The 25,318-nt window shown below is 42.0% G+C and overlaps 2 protein-coding genes across 2 annotated transcripts in view; one reads left to right on the top strand and one right to left on the bottom strand.

Annotated features, from left to right (window-relative positions):
• Positions 1 to 474: 474 nt before the first annotated feature.
• LY96 (lymphocyte antigen 96) overlaps positions 475 to 25,318 on the bottom strand; it is a 32,771-nt gene continuing 7,927 nt past the window's right edge. Inside the window, exons 2-5 of the mRNA XM_081259025.1 lie at positions 19,766 to 19,855; positions 14,920 to 15,048; positions 1,237 to 1,289; positions 475 to 605 (exon numbers count right to left, since the gene is read on the bottom strand). Coding sequence (XP_081115151.1) covers positions 507 to 605; positions 1,237 to 1,289; positions 14,920 to 15,048; positions 19,766 to 19,855 — 371 coding nt within the window. The 3' untranslated portion in view covers positions 475 to 506. The remainder of the gene's footprint in view (positions 606 to 1,236; positions 1,290 to 14,919; positions 15,049 to 19,765; positions 19,856 to 25,318) is intronic.
• Positions 7,523 to 9,707, top strand: LOC308630386 (splicing factor U2AF 65 kDa subunit-like). Its single transcript, XM_081259024.1, has one exon. The coding sequence runs from the start codon at positions 7,706 to 7,708 to the stop codon at positions 9,122 to 9,124; it is 1,419 nt and encodes a 472-aa protein (XP_081115150.1). The 5' UTR covers positions 7,523 to 7,705; the 3' UTR covers positions 9,125 to 9,707.

Here is a 25,318-nt window from a genome sequence, read left to right as displayed (position 1 = left end):
AGAACTGTGAAAAATAAATTTGTTGTTTAGGCCACCCAGTCTGTGGTATTTGCTATGGCAGTCCTAGCAAACTAATACACTGTGCAAAAAAAAATTTAAGTGACAAGACTTCCCTGATGGAGCAGTGCTTAAGAATCCGCCTGCCAATGCAGGGGACACGGGTTTGAGCCCTGGTCCAGGAGGATCCCACATGCTGCGGAGCAACTAAGCCCGTGCGCCACAACCACTGAGCCTGTGCTCTAGAGCCCACGAGCCACAACTACTGAGCCCACGTGCTACAACTACTGAAGCCCGCACGCCTAGAGCACGTACTCTACAACAAGAGAAGCCACTGCAATGAGAAGCCCGTGCACTGCAACGAAGAGTAGCCCCCGCTCGCCGCAACTAGAGAAAGGCTGCGCGCAGCAAAGAAGACCCAACACAGCCAAAAATAAACAAAATTTTAAAAAAAGATTTTAAATGAAGAATAAAACCTTTGAAAAATAAAAACATATACTCGATTTATTCTAACTGAAATCAGGGTGGTGTATGACAGTAAAGTTCAAGCAAAAGAGCCTTTCTTCAGTGTTCCCAGCGATGGCTTCTGTAATACAATTGTATTGTCCCTAAAACGAGTAGTAAGAAATACAAGTAATACAAAATGTTAGATGCTTCTATTTTGTAAGACTTTTATAAGACTTTTATCTTACTAGGAGAAAGCCATTTAAACTGAATTGGTTTTTACTTTCTCAATTTTCTAGCCTAGCCTATGAAATCTTCAAACATTAGATATAATTTGTAACAAAATAGGTAAAGAATATGCATTATTAATGTTTATCTTAAAATAGTTACCAAAAGTGAAACGTGCAAAATTTCATTGCATTTCTAATGCAAATATCTAAAATTACATCATTATTATCCACAGAGGCAGTTACTGAGTTATACACAATGGTCCTACAGTGCTTTCACCCAAAGATCATTTAACATATTAACAATGAGCATTACTTTTAGCAAGGTATGTTGGAAGGAAAAAATAAAATTTAAAAAGGGCTTTCTTTGGTGTAAGTTTTCTATTTTTCCATATTCCACAGAAAGAAGAAAGAGCAAAATATCTAAAACCAAAAAGAAGTGAAAAAAAGCCTTGAACATCTTAATATTGAATCGATATTTTTAGAAGTTGTGAATCGCTTGTTTCAAATTCTTAACACATCTGTTACTGCAAAAGGTTAAGGAAGTACAAAATGACTTGAACAATACCTTAGAAAATCGTATTCCCCTGAAGGAGAATGATATTGTTGTATTCACAGTCTCTGCAACCAAAATAGAAAATACAAAAAGTTATTGGCTAACATCAGGTGATTTTTGTTTGCTTGCTTGTTTGCTTGTTTGTTTGTAGTCCGGAGTGCACCTCTTACAATTTTACTACTGGCAGAAGCAATCCCAAGCAAAATTGTATAGAAATAATGAATCTTATATACTGGCTACGATTCTCCTGTGGCTTCCTCTGCCACACTGAGCCCCTCTCACTATCAGCCTATATCTCATCCCTTAGCGGATACAAACTTGTAAGGCCCACTGGTCTCAATAATGAATGAATGATGAACAAGCTAGTGCTAATATGCTTCATCCCAAGTTACGTATGTGCATATTTATTGTTGCTGCCTCTTAGCAGGGAATGATAAAGAAAAATCTTCCTAAAGGTGGAGGAGAGATTTGGGAGGCAGCCAGGATACCACATCTCCTTCCAAGCCCACCACCGAGAAGCCTAGCTATGTAGTCACTTGAAATGCACAGCCATGGGCCTGGCCCTGAGGAAGCTGTGGGAGAGAGTCAGAAATGCAGGAAAAACCACACTCCACTGACCCAGTCAGAAACAACAAAGGAGTGAACTTACAGGGTAGGCATAGAAAGAGAAATGTTCTGAACCTCTAACAAAAGCAGTATTGACCAAAAATCTTTCTTAAAGTAATATAAATAGTCAAGTGCAAACTGTATTGATTATTTTTCTCCAAGTTGGCTAAAGACACTCCTTACCAGGAAATGAACAGATTATGTCTACATCCATGCCTTCTTTTTCACAAATAAGCATTTATTTATTTGCTTCTGGGAGTATTCTTATTAGGGGTACTAACACATTAAGATGTTGGTTCTTGAACTTAGTAAAGTGATCATATCTTCATGATCTTACGATCTTTCATTCAAGGCTAATCCAATTCAAATTTAATAGTTCAACCAATATTTATCGAAAGCCTACTATGTACCAGGGACTGGGGATACAAGGGTTAGTACAATACCATCCTTTCCCTCAAAGAGTTAAAGTCTTTTGGGGACACAGACATGCAAAGAAACCATTCCAAACACAATGTGCAGGGAAAAGATGCAGGACGGATAAAGGCAGGATAGCACGTTTGTTAAGAGTGATGGCTCTGGGACCTGCACTGCGTGGATTCGAATCCCAGCTCCTCCACTCACTCAGTGCGTGACCTTGGGCAAGTCACTTAACTTCTCTGTGCCTCAGTGAAATGACAGTGGATAATAACATCTACCTCATAGGATTTTGTTGTTGTTGCTGTTGTTGTTAACTTTTTTTTAACAGTGGTGTGTTAGTTTCTGCTTTATAACAAAATGAATCAGTTATACATATACATATGTCCCCATATCCCCTCCCTCTTGCGTCTCCCTCCCACCCTCCCTATCCCACCCTTCCAGGTGGTCACAAAGCACCGAGCTGATCTCCCTGTGCTATGCGGCTGCTTCCCACTAGCTATCTACCTTACGTTTGGTAGTGTATATACGTCCATGCCTCTCTCTCGCTTTGTCACAGCTTACCCTTCCCCCTCCCCATATCCTCAAGCCCATTCTCTAGTAGGTCTGTGTCTTTATTCCTGTTTTACCCCTAGGTTCTTCATGACGTTTTTTTTTTTTTCTTAAATTCCATATATATGCGTTAGCATACAGTATTTGTCTTTCTCTTTCTGACTTACTTCACTCTGTATTACAGACTCTAGGTCCATCTATGACAGACTCTAGGTCCATCTACCTCATAGGATTATTACGAGGGTGTCAACTGAAAAAAATGCACAGCCTATAGTTGAGAATTATGCTTTATTCGGTGGACGTACCGAGGACTTAAGCCTGGGAGACAGTCTCTCAGATAGCTCTGAGGCACTGCTCCAAAGAGGTAAGCGAGGAGCCAGAATATATAAAAGTTTTTCCAAAAAAAACTGAGGTAGTCAGAACATCAAAAGATTACTGTTAATTAAAGAAAAACCAGACCTCTCCAGTTCATGAATTTAGCTCTTTTCCATGTATGGGAAGATGCAAGCGTCTGGGCTCACTGAATCATTCCTTTGATGTGCACCTTAACTACCTAGGGCCGGTCTCCTGTGTTCTCCATCCGGAAACCCCTCAGAGTCTACCATGGCGGGGAAAGGGAGGGGAGGGAGGGGGCGGCTGCAGTGGCTGAAGCCTTGATGGCCACAACATTCTTTGTTTACTGATATGGCAGGTGACATTCTCTGTCCACAAGGGCTATATAAGTTAATACATGTAAGTGCTCAGAACAAGGCCTGGAACATAGCACTCATGAAATGTTATTAACATTCAAATGTCATTTATTATAACATTAACTGTTACTCCTTTCTAGACCCCCCTCCCATGGCATCTTGTGAATAATAATGATAATGTTATGAATATTATAGTTGATGTTAATATTATTGTTATTGTGACAGTCGGACCGTCATAAAAGATGGGAAGGAAGGCGGGGGGTACATTCCAGGTGTCTGGAAAAAGAGGAGCAAAGGCAGGAAGGTGAAAATCAGTATAGCTTACACGTATGCCTGCAAGGGGCTCAATGTTATTAAAGCAAAGAAGCAGCAGGGGGCTTCCCTGGTGGCGCAGTGGTTGAGAGTCCGCCTGCCGATGCAGGGGACACAGGTTCGTGCCCCAGTCCGGGGGGATCCCACATGCCACAGAGCTGCTGGGCCCGTGAGCCATGGCCGCTGAGCCCGCGCGTCCGGAGCCTGTGCTCCGCAACGGGAGAGGCCACAACAGTGAGAGGCCCACGTACCGCAAAAAAAAAAAATAAAAAAATAAGCAGCAGGAGTGCTAAGAAGTAAACCTGAAGAAGTAAGCGTGAATGTGCTCAGGTTCCACACTAAGAGAATGGAGGTGATAGGGAAACATCCAAGGATGTGAAATGGTCAGAGTTTGTTTAGAGAGGTCAGTCACATGACTGTATAGTAGCTGGATTTAAGGGGAGCACTGAAAGTCAGGGAGACCCGTGAGAGCCCAGGAGGCAGACAGTGGTGAAGAGAAGAGGAGGTAAATGCCTCCCGTGACCTCCATCTCAGGTACCCTCCCTCATCATGCCGTCTCGTCATCCTGCTGCTTTCCCTCAGAGCACTTATCGTAAACTGAATCTTATTCCACTTTCATCTTTATCTTCTTTCGTGACCTAGTTACCATCTTGTTTCCTCCACTGGCCTACAAGCTCCACGAGGACAGGGGTTTTGCTTTGGTCACTTCTGAATTTCCAGCTCTTGGTACTACCTGGTCCCTGCGTACCTGGCTCCGAGATCAGCTACATAATTTGCAAGGCTAAGCACAAAATGAAAATGGGAGGGCACTTATTCAGAAAGCAGGGGAAATATCCATTAAAGGTACTAAAATATAAAGTTTTTTCCTTTCTTCCATAGTTTCTCTCTCCCTCTCTCTAGACTTGCCATGAGTTTAAAAAATTTTTTTTCAATTTTATTGAGATATAATTGACATATAGCACAGAAATTTAAGGTGTACAGCATAATAACTTGACCTACATACACTGCAAAATGATTATCACGGTAATCCATCACCTCATAAAACCAGAAAAAAAAGAAAAAGAAAGAAAGAAAGAAAGAAATGGTTTTTTTCCTTGTGATAAGAGCTTTTAGGATCTACTCTCTTAGCAACTTACAGATACACCACACAGCAGCGCTAACTACAGTCACTGCCACATTCTTTGTTTCCTTTTTTTTTTTTTTTTTGTGGTACGTGGGCCTCTCACTGTTGTGGCCTCTCCCGTTGCGGAGCACAGGCTCCGGATGCGCAGGCTCAGCGGCCATGGCTCACGGGCCCAGCCACTCTGCGGCATTGGGATCCTCCCGGACCGGGGCACGAACCCGTGTCCCCTGCATCGGCAGGCGGGCTCTCAACCACTGCGCCACCAGGGAAGCCCTGTTTCCTATTTAATGTATTCAAAATAAAACAAAAATTTCAATCATTAGCATGAATTTTACCATTCCCCTTTATACTGTACAATGCCGACTGTAAACACAAATATCAGAGCATTTAACTCTGAGGCAGAATCACTGAAGTTTCGCAATTTATATTTCGTGGCTCATCCCCAGAAGGTGCCTGAAGCTGGTCAGGAGAAAGTGACCTAAGCCAGGCTCAGGAAGTCTGGAAAGAGGAAGAGAAGGTCCCCCACGCATGAAAGAATCTGAGGGAATTTTCCGTGGCACAGGGCGCAAGGTAAGTGTAGAAGCTCACAGCCACCCAGGGGCTGCTCCACAGTGACCTGGGGGTGGGAGTGGGGGGGACACCTGTGCAAAGCCTGGGCCTGACAGCTGCCTGACAGGGTCGCCCTCCCACAGGCTGCCAGATGCCTCATACCCCAGAGCAGGGCAAGGAAGCCAAATCAGGCATCTTTCTTTAGCACAGGCATGCAGATCCACAAGTGACTCTCAAAGGTTTTGCAACCTCTGTGCAATACCTCCACGAGCTACTTGCCATGGGGGAGACCATCTGGCCCCCACCTAGTCACCCACTAAACAGTGCCGCGGTGCTGCCAGCCCAGGTGGGGCGGCCACTGCCATACCCCAGCCCAGACACTGCAGGATACCATGCCTGACCCTGACCCTCCTTGCTCCAGGTCTCCACCAGGGGCACAGGGTGGCAGGCATCACTGGATGGGATGAGAGGGGAGATGCCAGGCAGGGCCCAGGGCGCCATCAGGTAGTGAGCAGCAGGGAGCCAAGAACCTGTCCAGGGGAGGTGGGCACATACACCACTGTCCCATCACACTTTGTGTACAAAACACATGCTCAAAGATAAAATGACTAAGCATCTCAAGACTGTGATCCCAGAATAGTACACCCCAAATGTGAAACCCTTCTAAGTATGGGGCCCTGGTTGTGAAGCAAACCCTGTCAACTTTGTAGGAGGGAGGGAGATGGATGGGACTTGAGTTTGAGGAAGAAATCAAGAATAACTCCCAAGGGACTTCCCTGGTGGTCCAGTGGTTAAGACTCGGAGCTTCCACGGCAGGGGACACGGGTTCAATCCCTGGTCAGGGAACTAAGGTTCCGCATGCCACACTGTGCAGCCAAAAAAAAAAAAAAAAAAAAGTAACTCCCAAATTTCTATCTGGGGAAACTGCCCAAATGTATATATCAGGTCATGTGGGAAGGAACTCTAACCTCTTCTGTGGAGTAGCCCTCTTTATCAACTGTTTTGTCTTTCTTTCTGACAAAGACATATCTCCCACTCTCCTCTTATGGGAAGTTAGCTTGAAGCCTCTTGAAGGAGCCAAGAGAGAACCAAGGCAGAGTCAGAGAAAAGGAAGACGGAACCTCAGCTTAGGCCCTTCTCTGCTCTTCCCAAAAGGGATCCACGCAGCTCACTGGTGGTCCAGTCCAGGTCTCCTGGCAACTATGCAGGACGCAGGACCCAAGCCTCGGATGGTGTTATGGGGTTGCACAGTGTCCCCCCAAAAGATATATTCAAGTCCTAACCCCCAGTACCTGTGAATATGGCCTTATTTGAAAGTAGGATATTTGCAGACAGTCAAACTAAGATGAAGTAATTAAGGTGGGCCCTAATTGAATATGACTGTGTCCTTATGAAAAGGGGAAATTTGGACATGCAGACTGACATGCATAACGGGAAGACCACATGAAGGCACAGGAAGAAGATGGTCATCTACAAGGCAAGAGTCTCCTGGGGCCGCCAGATCCTAGGAGAGAGGCCTGGAGCAGATCCTTCCCGAGAGCCTTCAGAGGGAGCACAGCCCTACCAGCACCTTGATCTCAGACTTGTAGCTTACAGAACTGCTAGATGATAAATCTCTGTTGTTCTAAGCCACCCAGTTTGTGGTACCTTGATATAGCAACCCTTGCAAAATCCTGAAAATAGGGCTAACAGACTTATTAAGTTTAAAACACCTTTGAAATATCCATTTATTTATTCATAAATGTGTTTTTGAAAGAAATGAAGGGGTGTGTGTGTGTGTGTGTGTGTGTGTGTGTGTGTATAAGAAGTGGAGGGACTTCCCTCATGGTCCACTGGGTAAGACTCCGCGCTCCCAATTCAGGGGGCCCAGGTTCAATCCCTGGTCAGGGAACTAGATCCCACATGCACGCCGCAGCTAAGGAGTCCGTATGCCACAATGAAGATCCCACGAACCGCAACTAAGACCCGGCGCAGCCAAAATAAATAAATTAATTAAATAAATATTTTTAAAAAATAAAAGAAGTGGAATGATTTTGTGTAATTTTTATTTTATGTTCACTTGCCCATATTTTCTAAATATCATATCCTAAAAATGTATGACCTTTGTAACAAAAAAAAAAAGGAAAGGTCGGCCGGAAGTAGCCGAAGCAAGCGGCGGAAGTAGCCGAAGCGGCTGGAGCGGGCGCGCGGCAAGGCAACGCGAAAGCTGCACAGGGCCGTACGCGGGCACCTCGGCATGTCGGGCTTCGATGAGTTCCAGCGGCAGCTCAACGAGAATAAGCAAGAGCGTGACACGGAGAACCGGCACCGGAAGCGCAGCCACAGCCGCTCTCGAAGACGGGACCGCAAGCACCGCAGCCGCAGCCGGGACCGGCGCAACCGGGACCAGTGCAGCGCCTCCCGGGACAGGCGGCGCCGAAGCAAACCTTTGACCAGAGGCGCTAAAGAGGAGCACGGTGGATTGATTCGTTCCCCCCACCACGAGAAGAAGAAGAAGGTCCGTAAATATTGGGACGTGCCACCGCCCGGCTTCGAGCACATCACCCCCATGCAGTACAAGGCCATGCAAGCTGCCGGTCAGATTCCGGCCACCGCCCTTCTCCCCACCATGACCCCCGATGGTCTGGCTGTGACCCCGACGCGGGTGCCCGTGGGCGGTAGCCAGATGACCAGACAGGCCCGGCGCCTCTATGTGGGCAACATCCCCTTCGATAGCACTGAGGAGGCCATGGTGGATTTCTTCAACGCCCAGATGCGCCTGGGGATGCTGACGCAGGCCCCCGGCAATCCCGTCTTGGCAGTGCAGATTAACCAGGACAGGAACTTTGCCTTCTTAGAGTTCCGCTCAGTGGACGAGACCACGCAGGCCATGGCCTTTGATGGCATCACCTTCCAGGGCCAGTCGCTGAGGATCCGCAGGCCTCACGACTACCAGCCCCTGCCTGGCATGTCAAAGAACCCCTCTGTCTCTGTGCCCGGAGTCGTGTCCACCATGGTCCCGGACTCTGCACACAAGCTGTTCGTCAGGGGCTTACCCAACTACCTGAATGACGACCAGGTAAAAGAGCTGCTGACAAAGTTTGGGCCTCTCAAGGCCTTCCACATGGTTAAGGACAGTGCCACAGAGCTCTCCAAGAACTACGCCTTCTGTGAGTACGTGGACATCAACGTCACAGATCAGGCCATCGCGGGGCTGAACAGGATGCAGCTGGGGGATACGAAGCTGTTTGTCCAGAGGGCAAGCGTGGGAGCCAAGAATGCCACGCTGAGTACCATCAACCAGACCCCCGTGACCTTGCAAGTGCCTGGCCTGATGATGAGCTCCCTGGTGCAGATGGGTGGTCACCCGACTGAGGTTCTGTGCCTCATGAACATGGTCCTGCCCGAGGAGCTGCTGGACGACGAGGAGTACAAGGAGATCGTGGAGGACGTGCGTGACGAATGCAACAAGTACGGGCTCGTCAAGTCCATCGAGATCCCCCGGCCCGTGGACGGCGTGGAGGTGCCCGGTTGTGGAAAGGTCTTCGTGGAGTTCACCTCTGTGTCTGACTGCCAGAAAGCCATGCAGGGCCTGACGGGTCGCAAGTTCGCCAACAGAGTGGTTGTCACAAAATACTGTGACCCCGACTCTTACCACCGCCGGGACTTCTGGTAGAGGCGGCGGGAGAGGGCAGGGGCAGGGCTGGCTGGGGCTTCTCCCCCTCCAGCTCCCCCTCTGAAGACGATGGGCAGAGGAGTGACAGCCGAATGACAGCAGGCAGCAACTGGAATGTCAGTGATTAAGGGTTGGGGGGGTTGGGGGCGGGGAGGGGACGGGGGAAGTGCGCACACAGACCCACACAGACACAGAGGGAAGGGGTGGGAAGGGGGTGCACAGCAGGGCGGGGTCGGACCCCCACGGCCCCTCCCCGGAAGTCTCTCTTCCCTTATGCCCCCTTTCTCTCCCCTTCCCCACCGTAGAAACATAGCGTGTTTATAGTTTATGGCCAAACTATATTGAATTTTGTTGTCCGGGCCCGATACCCTGCCCTCTCCCCTTTCAGGACCACAGCTCCCGTCCTTTTGGCCTCTGGTCCTCTCCACCATGTCCTCCCTGGTTTCTTACATAGTTGATTCTCTCCTCTTTAGTCTCCCCAGACCTGCCCCCCACCCCGTGGCCCCTGTCCCTCTCCTACTCTCTGTGGCAGTTTCATATTTGCTAAGACGAATTTGCTCATTAAACATTTTGTTGTATTTTACTTTATGGAAAAAGAAAATAAAGGAAAGTTATTTTAAAAGTTGGTAAGTATGTTCCTTACTCATTTGATTCCCAAATTGTCAAGGGACGGTTGGCAGCATCAGTGCTTCTTAAATCAGAATGTCCTGAGCTCTAGGCCCATATATTCGGCTGCCAGATGGACATGTTTATGTGAATGTTCCCAAATGACCTTGAGCCCAACGTGCCAAACCAGAACTCGTTATCCTTCTCTTAAAAAATCTGCCCCTTGCTTTTGCACACATCATTTCTGATAATGGCACTTCCGTCCATCCAGTCAACAGCCCTGGAGCAGTTCCTGATTTATCTAATGTTTGCCTGCCACATGAGATCAGTCAGCCCACCTCCCGCCTGTCCTGTTCCTCAATAGGCTCTCTTTCGTCTCCTCCTCTTTACTCCCAGGGCCGCCCTCGTGGTCCCTCAACGGCCTCCCAGCTGTGTTTCCTTCCATCCAAGTTTCTTGCCTCAGCCAACCCCACCTCCTTTAGAGACAGGCTGGGACCTGGGACCCTTTGCTGCAGTGCTTGCACCTGGACTAACGTCTCCTCCAGCAACAAAGCATAGAGAAACTGTAAGGGAGGAAAAATAAGTGCATGCAGGCCCAGTTGGGGCAAATTATGGACAAGCTACAAAAAGGCCAAAAAAACCCCAACTGCCACTCTGAAGAGCCGGAAGCAAAAACTGGGTGTCGGGAGCAGAAGCAGGGTACTGCACATGTCCCCTGCACACACCACCACCTAAGGGGTGGGCAGACCACCTAAGCCACACCTTTGGCCGACCCCTGGACACACCCCTACCCACACCCCGTATGAGGAACCAGCTCGCCCCCCCTCGGGAAGGGAGCGAGCAAGGGTATCTGTTACGAGTGGGGGCTGCTCATTGTTGCCGTGTGCAGGCTTCTCACTGCGGTGGCTTCCCTTGTTGCGGAGCACAGGCTCTAGGCATGCGGGCTTCAGCAGCTGTGGCACGTGGGCTCTAGAGCACAGGCTCAGTAGTTGCGGCGCATGGGCTTAGTTGCTCCGCGGCATGTGGGATCTTCCTGGACCAGGGCTCGAACCCGTGTCCCCTGCATTGGCAGGCGGACTCTTAACCACTGCATCACCAGGGAAGTCCCTCTTACCAATTTCTATTGATCAGGGAAGGCTAAGAACCCTGGTCGGTAACACTTCCATAAGAACCCTAGTTATCTGCAAAAATGGAAATCTCAGTGGGTCATCCCCACCCACTAACAACAAGATGCAGGCCAATATTTTATGCATGACTGACTTACATGTTGGCTCCTTGCCCCTTTTCTAGGCTCACCTCCAGCAATTCCCCACAAACACATTCTGCTCCAGCTACAAAAAAGATACTCCCCAAATAAAACATATTCATTCATGGCTAGATACGTTTGCATATGCTGTTTCCTCTCAGGGAATGTCCTTTTTCCTCACTATCTGATGTTCTCAGACTCAAGATTCTAATAAAAGACTCTCTGAAGCCTTATCTGAGTTCTCCTGTCACAGTAAGTTGGTAACTATGCAGTTAAGACTAAGAGCATATAATCTATTAGCATTTATGACATTGCCTTGCAACATCTGTTCCCATGACTATTTTTCCCAGAGCAGAGTGACCTTCTGAAGAGGGAGGACCTATCATTCAACTCTGGATCACCACAACCTAAATCATGACTCGCTCAAATTAGGTTCAACAGATGTTTGTGGAAGGCAGGGAGGGGAGGTGGGAAGAAGCAGACAGGCTGGGTGGAGTCTGATACATCTTTGATCTCAAGAAAGTGAAACTTTGAAATTTCACATAAATGTCAACATAATCCCACAGAGATTAAGTGAAAAAATTGTAAAGCTGTTGTATGAGAGAAATGGACACTTTTTAAACAACAGTAATCTACCAAGAGGATTTCTTTCGCTTTTTTTGTGGTCGTTTTGGTTTCTTTTATTTATTTACTTATTTTTGGGCCACAGTGCCGGCTTGCAGGATCTTATTTCCCTGACCAGGGATCGAACCCATGCCCCCTGCAGTGGAAGCGTGGAGTCCTAACCACTGGACCACCAGGGAAGTCCCGAGGATTTCTTTCAAAGGGAAAGAAAGCATGGCCAGTGGAAGAGTAGTTCTTAAGAGTTAGGAGGCTACTCCATTACCAGATCTCCAAATGACCAAGGGCACGTTACTGAACCACTGCAGACATCGGTTTCCTCACTTATAAAAATGACAGGACTATAAATAAAGTCAGGAACAAAAGAAGGATCCTGTTATGCACATGAATATTTAATCACCATAATTCTTGAATTCTCACGCTGAGCACTGTACTAAGCTTTTTAACACACATTCTCTAATTTAATCCTTAAAACCATGTAAAATAGGTTTCACCGTCCCCATTTCCCAGATGAGGAAAACGAGGATGATAGAGGTTAAATAACACCCAAGGTCACATTGCTGATAGGTGGAAAAGCTGGGACACAGACTCAGGTGTTTATGGCTCTGAGCCCAGACTCATAAGCAATGCCAGCTCCACAATGTGTATGTGCCTTGGGGGTGGCAGACAAGTTAGAGATGAGGAGAGCTGGTTGGCTGGGAGATATATCTTGAAGCTTCGTTTGCATAGCAAGCAGATTGGTTTACTTAGAAACTTTTTTTTTTTTGGCCACACTGCACAGCTTGTGGGATCTTAGTTCCCCAAGCAGGGATCGAATGTGGGCCCTCAGCAGTGAAAGCACAGAGTTCCAACCACTGGACCGCCAGGGAACTCCCAGAAACTTTTTTTTGACTGCTAAAAAATGTATAATCCAATTGATGTCCCTGTCAAAGCAAGTATAAGCCTTTCTGTTAAGAACTTTTATATTACTGTCATTCCATTAATTCTCTACCCTTATTTTCCATTTTTGTCCCAACTAATTTTTGTCTATCTAATTTATGTTATGTTGCTCAAATTAACGTATGCATGTAAACTACCTGAAATCTGTTCTTAAACAAGAGAGGGCACTGGTTACTGGTAAATAATTATAGGGGAAAACATTCAACTGCAATAGTAATTTTTAAAATGTTAATAAAAAACAATTAGGCTTGGGGGCTTCCCTGGTGGGGCAGTGGTTGAGAATCTGCCTGCCAATTCAGGGGACACGGGTTCGAGCCCTGGTCTGGGAAGATCCCACATGCCGCGGAGCAACTAGGCCCGTGAGCCACAACTACTGAGCCTGCGCGTCTGGAGCCTGTGCTCTGCAACAAGAGAGGCCGCGATAGTGAGAGGCCCGTGCACCGCGATGAAGAGTGGCCCCCGCTCGCCGCAACTAGAGAAAGCCCTCGCACAGAAACGAAGACCCAACACACCTAAAAATAAATAAATATATTAAAAAAACAAACAAAAAAAACAATTAGGCTTAAGTTTTTTAACCTAATAAAGTTTTTTTAAATCTTCTTTTTTAAAATGATAATGCCCTATACCCTGAGAAAACCATAATTCAGAAAGAGTCATGTACCACAATGTTCATTACAGCTCTACTTACAATAGCCAGGACATGGAAGCAACCTAAATGTCCATCAACAGATGAATGGATAAAGGAGATGTGGCACATATATACAATGGACTATTACTCAGCCATAGAAAGAAACGAAATTGAGTTATTTGTAGTGAGGTGGATGGACCTAGAGTCTGTCATATAGAGTGAAGTAAGTCAGAAAGAGAAAAACAAATACCATATGCTAACACATATATATGGAATCTAAAAAAAAAAAAAAAAGGTTCTGAAGACATAGAGAATGGACTTGAGGACACAGGGAGGCGGAAGGGTAAGCTGGGACAAAGTGAGAGAGTGGCACGGACATATATATACACTACCAAATGTAAAATAGATAGCTAGTGGGAAGCAGCCTCATAGCACAGGGAGATCAGCTTGGTGATTTGTGACCATCTACAGGGGTGGGATAGGGAGGGTGGGAGGGAGATGCAAGAGGGAGGGATATGGGGATATATGTATATGTATAGCTGATTCACTTTATTATAAAGCAGAAACTAACACACCATTGTAAAGCAATTATAACCCAATAAAAATTATTAAAAATAAAATGATAATGCCTGATGTTAACAAGACAGAGATTAAACTACTATATGTATACATTGCCGGTGGTACAATGTATAAACTGATACAATTTTTCAGAAAAGCAACTCGGCCTTATGTAAACAAAACCACATAGATTCAAATCATTTAAGCTCAGGAATCTCCCTTGGAGTTATGTGTTAACTCCTTCTTCCAAACATGAGAATATTCAAATCTAAAATATGAGAATATTTATATATGCATTATAATATTGTTTATATAGTAAAAGTATCAGAAGAAAACTAAATGTCTAATAGGAAAATAGTTAAGTAAACCAGGGCATATATAACACTAAGGGAGATGTTTCATCATGTAACATTTATACTCAGATTTTTAAACCACATGGATTATCTGATCAAATAATTAAATAATTTTTAAAAAGAAAATAATTATAGTACAGTATACTTACAACTGCATAACAATATGCATGAATTTAAAAATGAGAACAAAATACTCCAAAATGTTCTTAGAAATATGATTCTGTGACTTTTTGATTGTTTTCATTTTCTAATTTTTGGTAATGTGACAGTATGATTATAGAATTTTTTGATTCTGTGACTTTTTGCTTGTTTTCATTTTCTAATTTTAATGTGACAATATGATATATAGAATTTTTTAAACTATTTAAAATGCTAGTTTAAAAATTATTAAGGAAAAATTCATGGGTTTGCAATAAGTGGCCTTTAAGTTCCTAAAGTTTGAAATTTTATGATTCTGTGAATAATTCCAGGGTGGAAAAAAGGGGAGAAAAGACACTGAGGGAACGAATATAAGTGCATAGAAAAATCTATTGTGTTTTTATGAAAAATAATAAATGCAATGTTTAGAAACAGAGAACCATAACCAAGGGTAAATATACAGTATTAATCTGAACAAGGTAAAAATTTTAATATCCCTTCAAACACACCAAATAAGTGTCATCTTAATAATACTCCAGTAACATAATTGTAAAATATTGTTTAAACTGCTAAAAGAAAAACTTTGGATGGAAATAAAGAATTATTATCAGAAAAGGAACTTCACATTTTTAATGTATTTCATTTTCATAGCGTTCTCATAAGGTATTATACTCTATTCTGAGGGTAATACGAATTGAACGCTTACCTCCCTTCAGAGCTCTGCAAAAAGAATAATGATCATCAGATCCTCGGCAAATAACTTCCTTGCGCACTGGGAAATTCACGGACTTAAAAGATATATAGATATTGAAATATAAGCTTTTCATGTCTCTTCCTTAAAAAGAAAAAAATTTCATTAGCCCCTCAAATAAGGTATTTTTAATAAATATTTAATAACCAACATTTACTGTATACTTAAAATATGCCCTGTGCTTTTCCTACATTATTTCATTTAATTATGACAACTACCTATAATGTGGATATTATTATCCTGTTTTGTAAATGAGAAAACTGAAGTTCTGAGAGGGCCACTAGTTGATTGTAATCAAATAGAATGTTCCACAGTGAGAATTATGTGGGCTATGCCTAAAAATAGAATAACCTATATTTTTGAGAAAACTATCAAATGAAAATATAAAATTTCCAGTTGTAGTCATAGACCGTTCTGCGTTCTGACTCCTCTCCCAAGTCTAGGTCACTGACTCATCTTTCTTAGGATTCTAATTTCCAGCAGGAAATTCACAAGAGAGGGAAGGGAAAGGAAGTTTTGGGTTTTTTTCCTATGAATTTATTTTTTTATTTTTGTTTGTGTTGGGTCTTCGTTTCTGTGCGAGGGCTTTCTCTAGTTGCGGCAAGCAGGGGCCTCTCTTCATTGCGGGGCGCGGGCCTTTCACTGTCGTGGCCTCTCTTGTTGCAGGGCACAGGCTCCAGACGTGCAGGCTCAGTAGTTGTGGCTCACGGGCCTAGTTGCTCCGCGGCATGTGGGATCTTCCCAGACCAGGGCTCGAACCCATGTCCCCTGAATTGGCAGGCAGATTCTCAACCACTACGCCACCAGGGAAGCCCAGGAAGGCTGTTTTGATGAAAGATTTCTTGGAGAACAAAATTGAACCTTTTGATTAAAAATTAAATAGATGAGCTATTTATTATTTCCTCAGAATCTCTTTATTACCAATGAAGATGGAAAATTCCAGGAAGAAATGCATTTTGCTCAACTCTTCTAAGTTACTCAGTTGGCCCAACTGGACAAAATGCACAATCTTTTTTATAATGAAAACAATTACTGTAACCACTACCTCATGGGAAGTATTTTCCTAATAAGGTCACCATGACTCATTGTAGCCATAATAAAAATTAAAAAAATTTTTTTCCATCTTTACCTTGAACTTGGCTATGCAGAACAGAACTGCCAGCTCCTTCCTCAAAACCCTGTCCTTCCTTTGGTGTTGGTGCTACCACTGTCTTCTTGTTGTCCTCCAACCATTCTACATTCTGACTCCTCTCCCAAGTCTAGCTCACTGACTCATCTTTCTTAGGATTCTAATCTCAGTGCTTCTCAATTTTCACACTGCAAACTCTCCCCAGCTTTAAATACCACATAGGGTAATAACTCCCAAATCATCATCTTTAGTCTCAACTTTTCTTTTAAGCATCTGTCCCCTGTGTGCATTCAATATCTCTGCTCAAATGTCACTTATTACCACACCCAAAAGATCCAAAATTGATTTCCTTATCTTCACCACCCAATCAGTACTAGAATTCCTAATCCCAGTCAATCCTACTAGCGTCCCTTTTATCCCCATTACCACTATCTTAATGCAGGCTCTCGTTACTCTGAGCCTAAAGTACCACCAAACTTCCTTACTTGTCTCTACTTCTCTACTTTCAGGGTAAAGTGTAGAGAAGAAGAACGTTATACAGTCTGTTTCAAACAGTGGCCCCGTGGCCCACTCCATGGACATGGACCTGAACCTTTCTCAAAGCAGGGATGTGTATAGAAGTTGAAGAGCTGTTTTCACAAGGGATGCCTTGAGATACAAGCACATGGTAGCGTGGCATCCAGTGATAATGCAGAACAAAGAATCTTCTTCCATTTCTGTGTGCAACACACTATGATTCCAGTCTTCAATGATTCCAAGAAAGGAAGTGCTGCTTTGACATCTCAACCCTTTACATCTTGAGAAGCTTCTTGCCCTTAGATATCACTGTGGTCATGTCAGGCACGTGAACAGTGGTTGAAGTGAGGTACAACTTGCGTGGCTCAGCAGGCCAGAGATATCAATGTGGGTGTTGGAGTGAGAGACAAGAAACATGGTGGCTCTCGGGGGTTTAGCAAAGAAAACTGTTTCTGAGCTCACCTAACACAACTTTGGGAACTTCTGGAAATAACTTTGAGGAAGGCTTATGATCCAGCTGTATATGTCAATTAGCTAATGGTGACATATAATTTATTAGCAAGGCTATGAAGTCTCAAATCATTTCCATTCCCAACCTATTTTTGGTACAAGGTTGCTCTTATAGCTCCTACTGAATTTAAGTACAGATAGGGCCACAAAAATAAGGTTGATTTCTATGAATGTGGCCCACATTTTATACAGATGTTCTACTATATTCTAGGGAAACTCAGGTCATAACTGCAAAGCATCATAAAAAAATGACTGAATAATTCTTTCATTACTGAATTAATATCATATTATATAAATGTCATATTTAGTAAGTGATTAGGGTATTTGTGGTGGCCATGGAGGTGTGCTGCTTAAAACTCCCTTCCAAAGAATCTGTGGGGAGGAGGGCAGTGGGCAGACAGCCACCAGCTACTGCACTTTCAGATATATCTTAGCACTCATCCGGAGGCCAGACTCTAACAGTCTGCTCCTATAATGACAGAGCACAACAAGGACACTAGAGCCAGCCTATTCCTGCCTATCATGGGACACGTGTGACAGGCAATCTTTGCTCTAAGACTCCCCACTGACCTGGTTGAGGATGTCTCAGGGATGCATTTTGGTCTGATGACCATCCTACCCAATTCTGCTTCCTTCTCTCTCATTTCAAAGGTATCAGACCATCACTTCAATCTGCATCCTCTCCTTGCCTGCTCTAGCTTCCTCTTTCCTTTATTATTCACAAACATTTCGCCCCCCCAAAATCCCCTGTATGTCTAATTCCTTCTTGGTATCTGCTTTTCAGAGAACCCTAAGTGAAACTGTGTTGTATTATTATTACTTGGGTTGTGTTAAGTTACACTATTACTTGTGTGTTAAGGGGAAGGGGCTCACTTGAAAATGAGGTCATTCATTATGTAAATAATCACTTCTGCAAACACCTAGAGGTAAAGCACACGACATAGACCAGAAAACAAAACCTGAGAAAAGAGGAAGAAATTGTAGAGCCTTCGTTGGGCAAAAGTTTAGATTATTTTAGGGGATTAAGAGATACAAACTACTATGTATAAAATAAGCAACAAGGATATATCATACAGAACAGGGAAATATAACCATTATGTTGTAATAACTTTAAATGGAGTATAATCTGTAAAAGTACTGAAACACTATGTTGTACACCTGAAATTAATATAGTATTGTAAATCAACTATACTTCAGTAAAAAAAAAAAAAAGTTTAGATTATTTATTTCACCCTTGGCCAAGAAAGTGGAGCAAGTAGCTCCCTGTTCTTTCCTCTGTGCGACCACTAAGCCTTATTGCTATCATTTCACTTATCATACTATATTATCTCCACATCTGCCTCTCCCATTGCACTGAGAGATGCTTGAAGGTCAAGAGAATGTCTGATTTATCAATGAATTCACAACACCTAGCATAATACTGGAAATAAACTATACATTTACTAAGTATTGTTTAATGAATAAATGAATGCAGAAACAAAGTATCGAGATACAGGTTTTCAGGGAAATTAAAGCATAAGTTTATTGTCTATCATTTCTAGATTCTCAACTACCTTTTTTCCTGTAAGCTGGAGAACTAAAATCAGGAGGATATGTTTCTTTAGCTTATTTATGTAAAAGCACACTTTAAAGTATAAGCTCCAAGTATAAGCTAGGATGTAAATGATAATAGTGATGATGAAAACAATAATGATAATGATGATGATTGCAACTGAATTTCCTGGGATCCTTACAGGCAACAGCTGACTGGTAGGAGAGGATGAAAGTTTTGTGTGTTTTCACAAACACTCAGATCCAGCCCAATGCTATCACCATCACCCAATTAACTTTTATAAGATGATGGCAAGTAAAATCATAGAGAGGAAAAAGAAGAAATAACACAAAACAAAACAAAAATCATTGCCTTTTTTCATATCATCATCATCATCATATTTTTTTCTAGAAAGGTCACCTTTAGGAAAAAAAAGTCCTTGCTTGCTCATACACAAATCTTTGACTCATGGAAACCCAAGTTTACTTATCAGCTGAATATCTAATGATTGACAATGGATATACCTAGTAAATGGTTAGAAGTTTCAAATTATTTCAGTTTTTACCATGCCATTATGTAATCCCTCCTCATGAGTATGAGCTAGCCTAGTGACTTGCTCCTAACAAACAGAATACAGCAAAGGTGATAGGGTGGCACTTTCATCATTAGGCTACATAAGACTGTGACTTCTATCTTGTTAGTTAACTGTCCCCCTTGCTAACTTCATTGAAACAAGAAGCCATGATGAAAAGGCCCACATGACAAGGAACTGAGGGCTGGCCAACAGTCAGACAGAAACTGAACACTGTCAATGACCACATAAGCTTAGAATTGGGTCCTTCCCTAGTTGAGCCTTCAGAAGAAACCCTGGCCAACACCTTAATTTCAGCCTTGTGGGAGACCTCCTGAAGCTGACACAGGTAAGCCATGCCCAGACTATTGACATACAAAGACTATGAGATAAAGAATATGTCCTGTTTTAAGCCATTAAGATTGTGATAATTTGTTACATAGCAAGAGAAAACTAATACACATACATTTAGAACACCATCATATTTCATTGATATTTCTGGAACCCTTTTAATCGATCTACAAAAACAAAACTTTGGACTTACTTGGAATGTAGTAAAGATATAGATTTCCATGGCCTCCGTTCAATGTTATACAGGGCTCGGCATTTATTGAAATAGGGAATTTCAAGTTATCTAAATGGAATAAAGAAAATGTCAATAAAATTACTATAAATCATTTACAATAAGTATTCTGAATATCAGCCCCCCAAAACTACCTTTAGCATTAAAATTTTATAATGAGAAAAATTGAGGGTAGTTAAAAATATCTCCCTCCCCAGAGGAGTGAAGTCAGCCAGATGGTAGAGTAAAAAGTCCTCCTTCCCTTGACAAACACACCAGTTCAGCAACAATTTACGGACAATTTCCCTTTGTGAGAAATCAGAAACCAACCGAAAGTTTCCTGCATCCAGGAGAATGTAAAACCAGACTAACCAATTCAGTACTGAGGTTCGGGACGCCTCTCACAAGAGACACTGCTCCTGGCATAGCATAATTAGGAAGAGATAACCTACCCCTCAATTTCACTCAGAGCGAAGAGATTGGTTCATGCGTTCAGAGCCCCAAATTTTCCAAGGAGATCCCCAGAGGACTAAAGAAAGAAAGTCTGAACAGTGTTATAACTAGTAAGGAGATTGAATCAGTAATCAAAAATTTCCCAAAGAAAAGTCCAGGACCAGATGGCTTTACAGGAGAATTCTACCAAACATTTAAGTCAGAATTAACACCAACCCTTCCCAAACTCTTCCAAAAATTGAAGAGGAGGGCACACTTCCAAACTCATTTTATGAGGCTAGCATTACCCTGATAGTAAAGCAAGACAAAGACACTACAAGAAAACTATAAGCCAATATCCCTGATGAGTTTAGATGCAAAAATCGTCACAAAATATTAGCAAACTGAATTCAACAGCACATTAAGAGGATCATATACCATGATTAAGAGGCATTTATCCATGGGATGCAAGGATGGTCTAACACACAAAAATCAATTAATGTGATATGCCACATTAATAGAATGAAGAATAAAAATCACATGACCATCTCAATAGATGACAAAATTCAACATCCTTTCATGATAAAAACTCTCAACAGGGATTCCCTGGTGGCGCAGTGGTTGAAGGTCCGCCTGCCAATGCAGGGGACGCGGGTTCGTGCCCCGGTCCGGGAAGATCCCACATGCCGTGGAGCGGCTGGGCCCGTGAGACATGGCCACTGAGCCTGCGTGTCTGGAGCCCGTGCTCCGCAACGGGAGAGGCCACAACAGTGAGAGGCCCGCGTACCACAAAAAAAAAAAAAAAAAAAAAAAAAAAAAACTCTCAACAAACTAGAATTAGAGGAAATGGCCTCAACATAATGAAGGCCATATATGAAAAGTCCATAGTTAACATCATACCCAACAGTGAAAAACTAAAAGTTTTTCCTCTAAGATCAGAAGCAAGGCAAGGATACCCACTCTCAACATAGTACTGGAAGTCCTAGCCAGATGAATTAGATAAGAAAAATAAATAAAAGGCATCCAAATCAGAAAAGAAGAAGTAAAATTTTCTGTTTGCAGATGACATAATTTCATATCTAGAAAACCCTAAAAACTCCATTAAAAATTGTCAGAACTAATCAAAAAATTCAGTAAAGTTACAGGATACAAAATCAAAATACAAAAAAATCAGTTCTATTTCTATATACTAACAATGAACTATATAAAAAGGAAATTAGGAAAACAATCCTATTTACAATAGCACCAAAAGAATAAAATATCTAGGATTAAACTTACCTAAGGAGGTGAAAGACTTGTATGCTGAAAACTACAAAACACTGATGAAAGAAACTAAACAAGACACAAACAAATGGAAAAATATCTTATGTTCATTGATTGGAAGAATTAATGTTATTAAAATGTCCATATTACCCAAAGCAATCTATAGAGTCAATACATTTCTATCAAAATCTCAATGTCATTTTTTACAGAAATAGAAAAAACAACTCTAAAATTCATATGGAACCACAAAAGATGACAAATAGGCAAGAAAATCTTGAGAAAGAGGAAGCATCACATTTCCTGATTTCAAACTATACTGCAAAGCTACAGTAATCAAAACAGTATGGTAGTGGCAAAAAGACAGCCATATAGACCAATGGAACTGAACAGAGAGCCCAGAAGTAAATTCATGTGTATTTTGTCAACTAATCTTTGACAAGGATGCCAAGAATGCACAATGGGGAAAGGACAGTCTCTTCAAAAAATGGTGCTGGCAAAACATGCAAAAGAAAGAAACTGGACCTTTATCTTATACCACAAATGAAAAACAATTCAAAATGCATTAAAGACTTAAACATAAGATTCAAAACTGTAAAAACCCTAGAAGAAAATACAGGGGAAAGGCTTCATGACATTGGTCTTGACAATGATTTCATGGATATGACATGGAAAGCAAAGGCAGCAAAAACATGAATAAACAAGTGGGACTATATCAAACTAAAAAGCTTCTGTACTGCAAAGGAAACAATCAACAGAGTGAAAAGGCAACCTATGGAATGGGAGAAAATACTTGCAGACCATATATCTGATAAGGTGTGAATCTCCAAAATATATAAGGAATTCCAACAATTCAATTGTAATAAAACTAATAACCTGATTTTAAAGTGAGCTAAGAACTTGCATTTGTTGAGACGTGGATGGATCTAGAGACTGTCATACAGAGTGAAGTAAGTCAGAAAGAGAAAAACAAATATCGTATATTAACACATGTATGTGGAACCTAGAAAAATGGCACAGATGAACCAGTCTGCAGGGCAGAAGTTGAGACACAGATGTAGAGAACAAACGTATGGACACCAAGGGGGGAAAACCACGGTGGGGTGGGGATGGTGGTGTGCTGAACTGGGTGATTGGGATTGACATGTATACACTGATGTGTATAAAATTGATGACTAATAAGAACCTGCAGTATAAACAAACAAACAAACAAACAAACAAAAAACAACTAATACTAAACTTTCTTTGGGTTATTTGTATGGAAATATGTTAATATAAATGTTTCAGACATTACATGAAATTTCTAAAAATCTTATGTGTTCTGGTATAATGTTATAAGTCATAATTCTAGTTATTACTTTAAAATGTATATCTCAGAAATAACTGAATTTCCTTGTCAATTGCATTATTATGAACTTTCATCAAATCTTTAACCATGGTCATTTTTAAGTCTTTTGTCATTTACAGACAGTTCTGGGTGTACTCTGATGCTTTTGCAAAAATGTTCCTATAAAAGCGTTTCGTCTTCAAGGAATTCATGGAAAAGACTCTGACAAGTACAGGTTTCTGGTAACTGACTATACTGCTGAACTGAATGAATAAGCATTTTCAGAACTCTAATGGAAAACTGATGAATTCATAAAAGTGCTAACAAAAGATCAAGATAAAAAAAATTAATTACATGGGACTGAGTGAAATGATGAGGATGATTATAATTTTTGTGACTTTCTGTTTGAATAAAAAAAAAATCCCACAAGGACTCAGAGGCAAAAAATATACAAATCAATTTTCACTGCAAAGTAAAGGAGCTGTTACAGTGGAGGATTACTGGACTGAATGTCAATATTATGACATAGTACGAGTGTGTTTCATGTTTGGTAATTGCAATCATTGTTGCTTTTGTTGTAGCCATCCATTTACAATGCTTGGTGTCAGTTTATTTATCTCTTGTAAAAATAAAATACAGTGTGTGTGAAAAAATTTAAAAATTAATTAATTAAATAAATAAAATGAGCTAAGGACTTGAATAGACGTTTCTCCAAAGAAAACATGCAAATGGCCAACAGGTATATGAAAAAATGCTCAACGTCACTAAGCATCAGGAAAATGCAAATCAAAACCACAATGAGATAGCACCTTACACCAGTCAGATTGGTTATTATCAAAAAAAGAAAAGGACAAGAGTTGGCAAGGATGTGGAGAAACTGGAATACCTGCACACTGCTGATAGGAATGCAAAATGGTACAACTGCTCTATAAAACAATACAGAGATTCCTCAAAAAATTAAAAATATTACTACCATATGATCCAGCAATCCCACTTCTGGGTACTTATCCAAAACAATTGATATCAGGATCTCAAAGAGATATTAGCATTCCTAAATTCATTGCAGCACTATTCACAATAGCCAAGATGTGGGTACAACCTAAATGTCCATCAACAGATAAATATATGCATAAAGAAAATGTGGTATATACATACAACGGAATACTATTTAGTCTTTAAGAAAAGGAAATTTTGCAATATGCTACAATATGGATGAACCTTGAGGACATTATGCTAAAGGAAATAAGCCAGTCATATAAGGACAAATACTGCCTGAGCCCACGTATCTAAAATAGTCAAATTCATAGAATCAAAGAGTGGATGGTGGTTGCCAGTGACTGAGGGGAGAGGGAAATGGGGAGTTACTAATCAATGGGCACAGAGTTTCAGTCAAGCAAGTGTATAAGCTGTAGAGATCTGCTGTACAATTTCATGCCTGTGGTCAACAATGATGTACTGTATACTCAAAAAGTGTAAAGGGTAGATCCCATGTAAAATGTTCTTACCACAGTAAAATAAAATTTAAAATACTGTACGAATACCAAAAGAACTCCCTATAATGTAAACAGATTAGTATTTTAATGCCCTTACATTGTTAAGGTGGAGGTTGAAGGTAGTGAATTACTTTAAACTGTGGGGAAGGGGGTGAACTCCCCAAAACATATTTTCATAAAATTACTTGTTCCATTTTCACACTTTTTAACCTGTTCTTTTCTACATTGCTCTTCTTTTCTATACTCTCCTCACCTCTCTGTATGTTCCATTGGTTAAAAATAGAAAATACGGGCTTCCCTGGTGGCGCAGTGGTTGAGAGTCCGCCTGCTGATGCAGGGGACACAGGTTCGTGCCCCGGTCCGGGAAGATCCCACATGCCATGGAGCGGCTAGGCCCGTGAGCCATGGCCACTGAGCCTGCGCGTCTGGAGCCTGTGCTCCGCAACGGGAGAGGTCACAACAGTGAGAGGCCCTTGTAACGCAAAAAAAAAAAAAAAAAAAAAAAAAAAAAATAGAAAATACACATCAAGTACTCAGAATTCTAGTAAATGGTAAGCGACTGAATACATGAATGAATGAGTTAATAAACAAATCTTCCTAAATAAGAAGTTTCAAGAAGGATGTAGAAGAGCTTATAAAAGCACTGAGGAGGAGGGGAAAGAGACTAAACCAGTTTTATTTAATTTGCCCCTGAATGCAACCCTTAAAATTAATGTTAACATCTCTCAATGAATTGAGTTTGCCTGCAATAAAAGTCTCACAGAATGAGCTATATTAACAGTCATTTCATCGAATCATGGATGTTCACAAACATTTGATGCAGACATGTTTACTCCTGTGTGGATTATGACCAAAGGAAAACCTGCCCAATTTTCAATAATATGGATGAAACCTGAGGTCACTGTGCTAAGTGAAATTAGTCAGACAAAGAAAAACAGGGAATTACCTGGCTGTCCAGTGGTTAGAACTCCGAGCTCTCACTGCTGAGGGCCCGGGTTGGGGAACTAAAATCCTATCAGCTGT

This window comes from Mesoplodon bidens, assembly GCF_964165515.1.
Source record: "Mesoplodon bidens genome assembly, chromosome: 16".
In the NCBI taxonomy this organism is placed as follows: Eukaryota; Metazoa; Chordata; class Mammalia; order Artiodactyla; family Ziphiidae; genus Mesoplodon; species Mesoplodon bidens.
Note: the sequence above shows the minus strand (reverse complement) of the source record. Positions and strands in the feature narration are given on the sequence as shown.

Coding starts and splice junctions, on each gene's coding strand:
- LOC308630386 (XM_081259024.1), top strand. CDS start 7,706: ATGTCGGGCTTCGATGAGTTCCAGCGGCAGCTCAACGAGAATAAGCAA.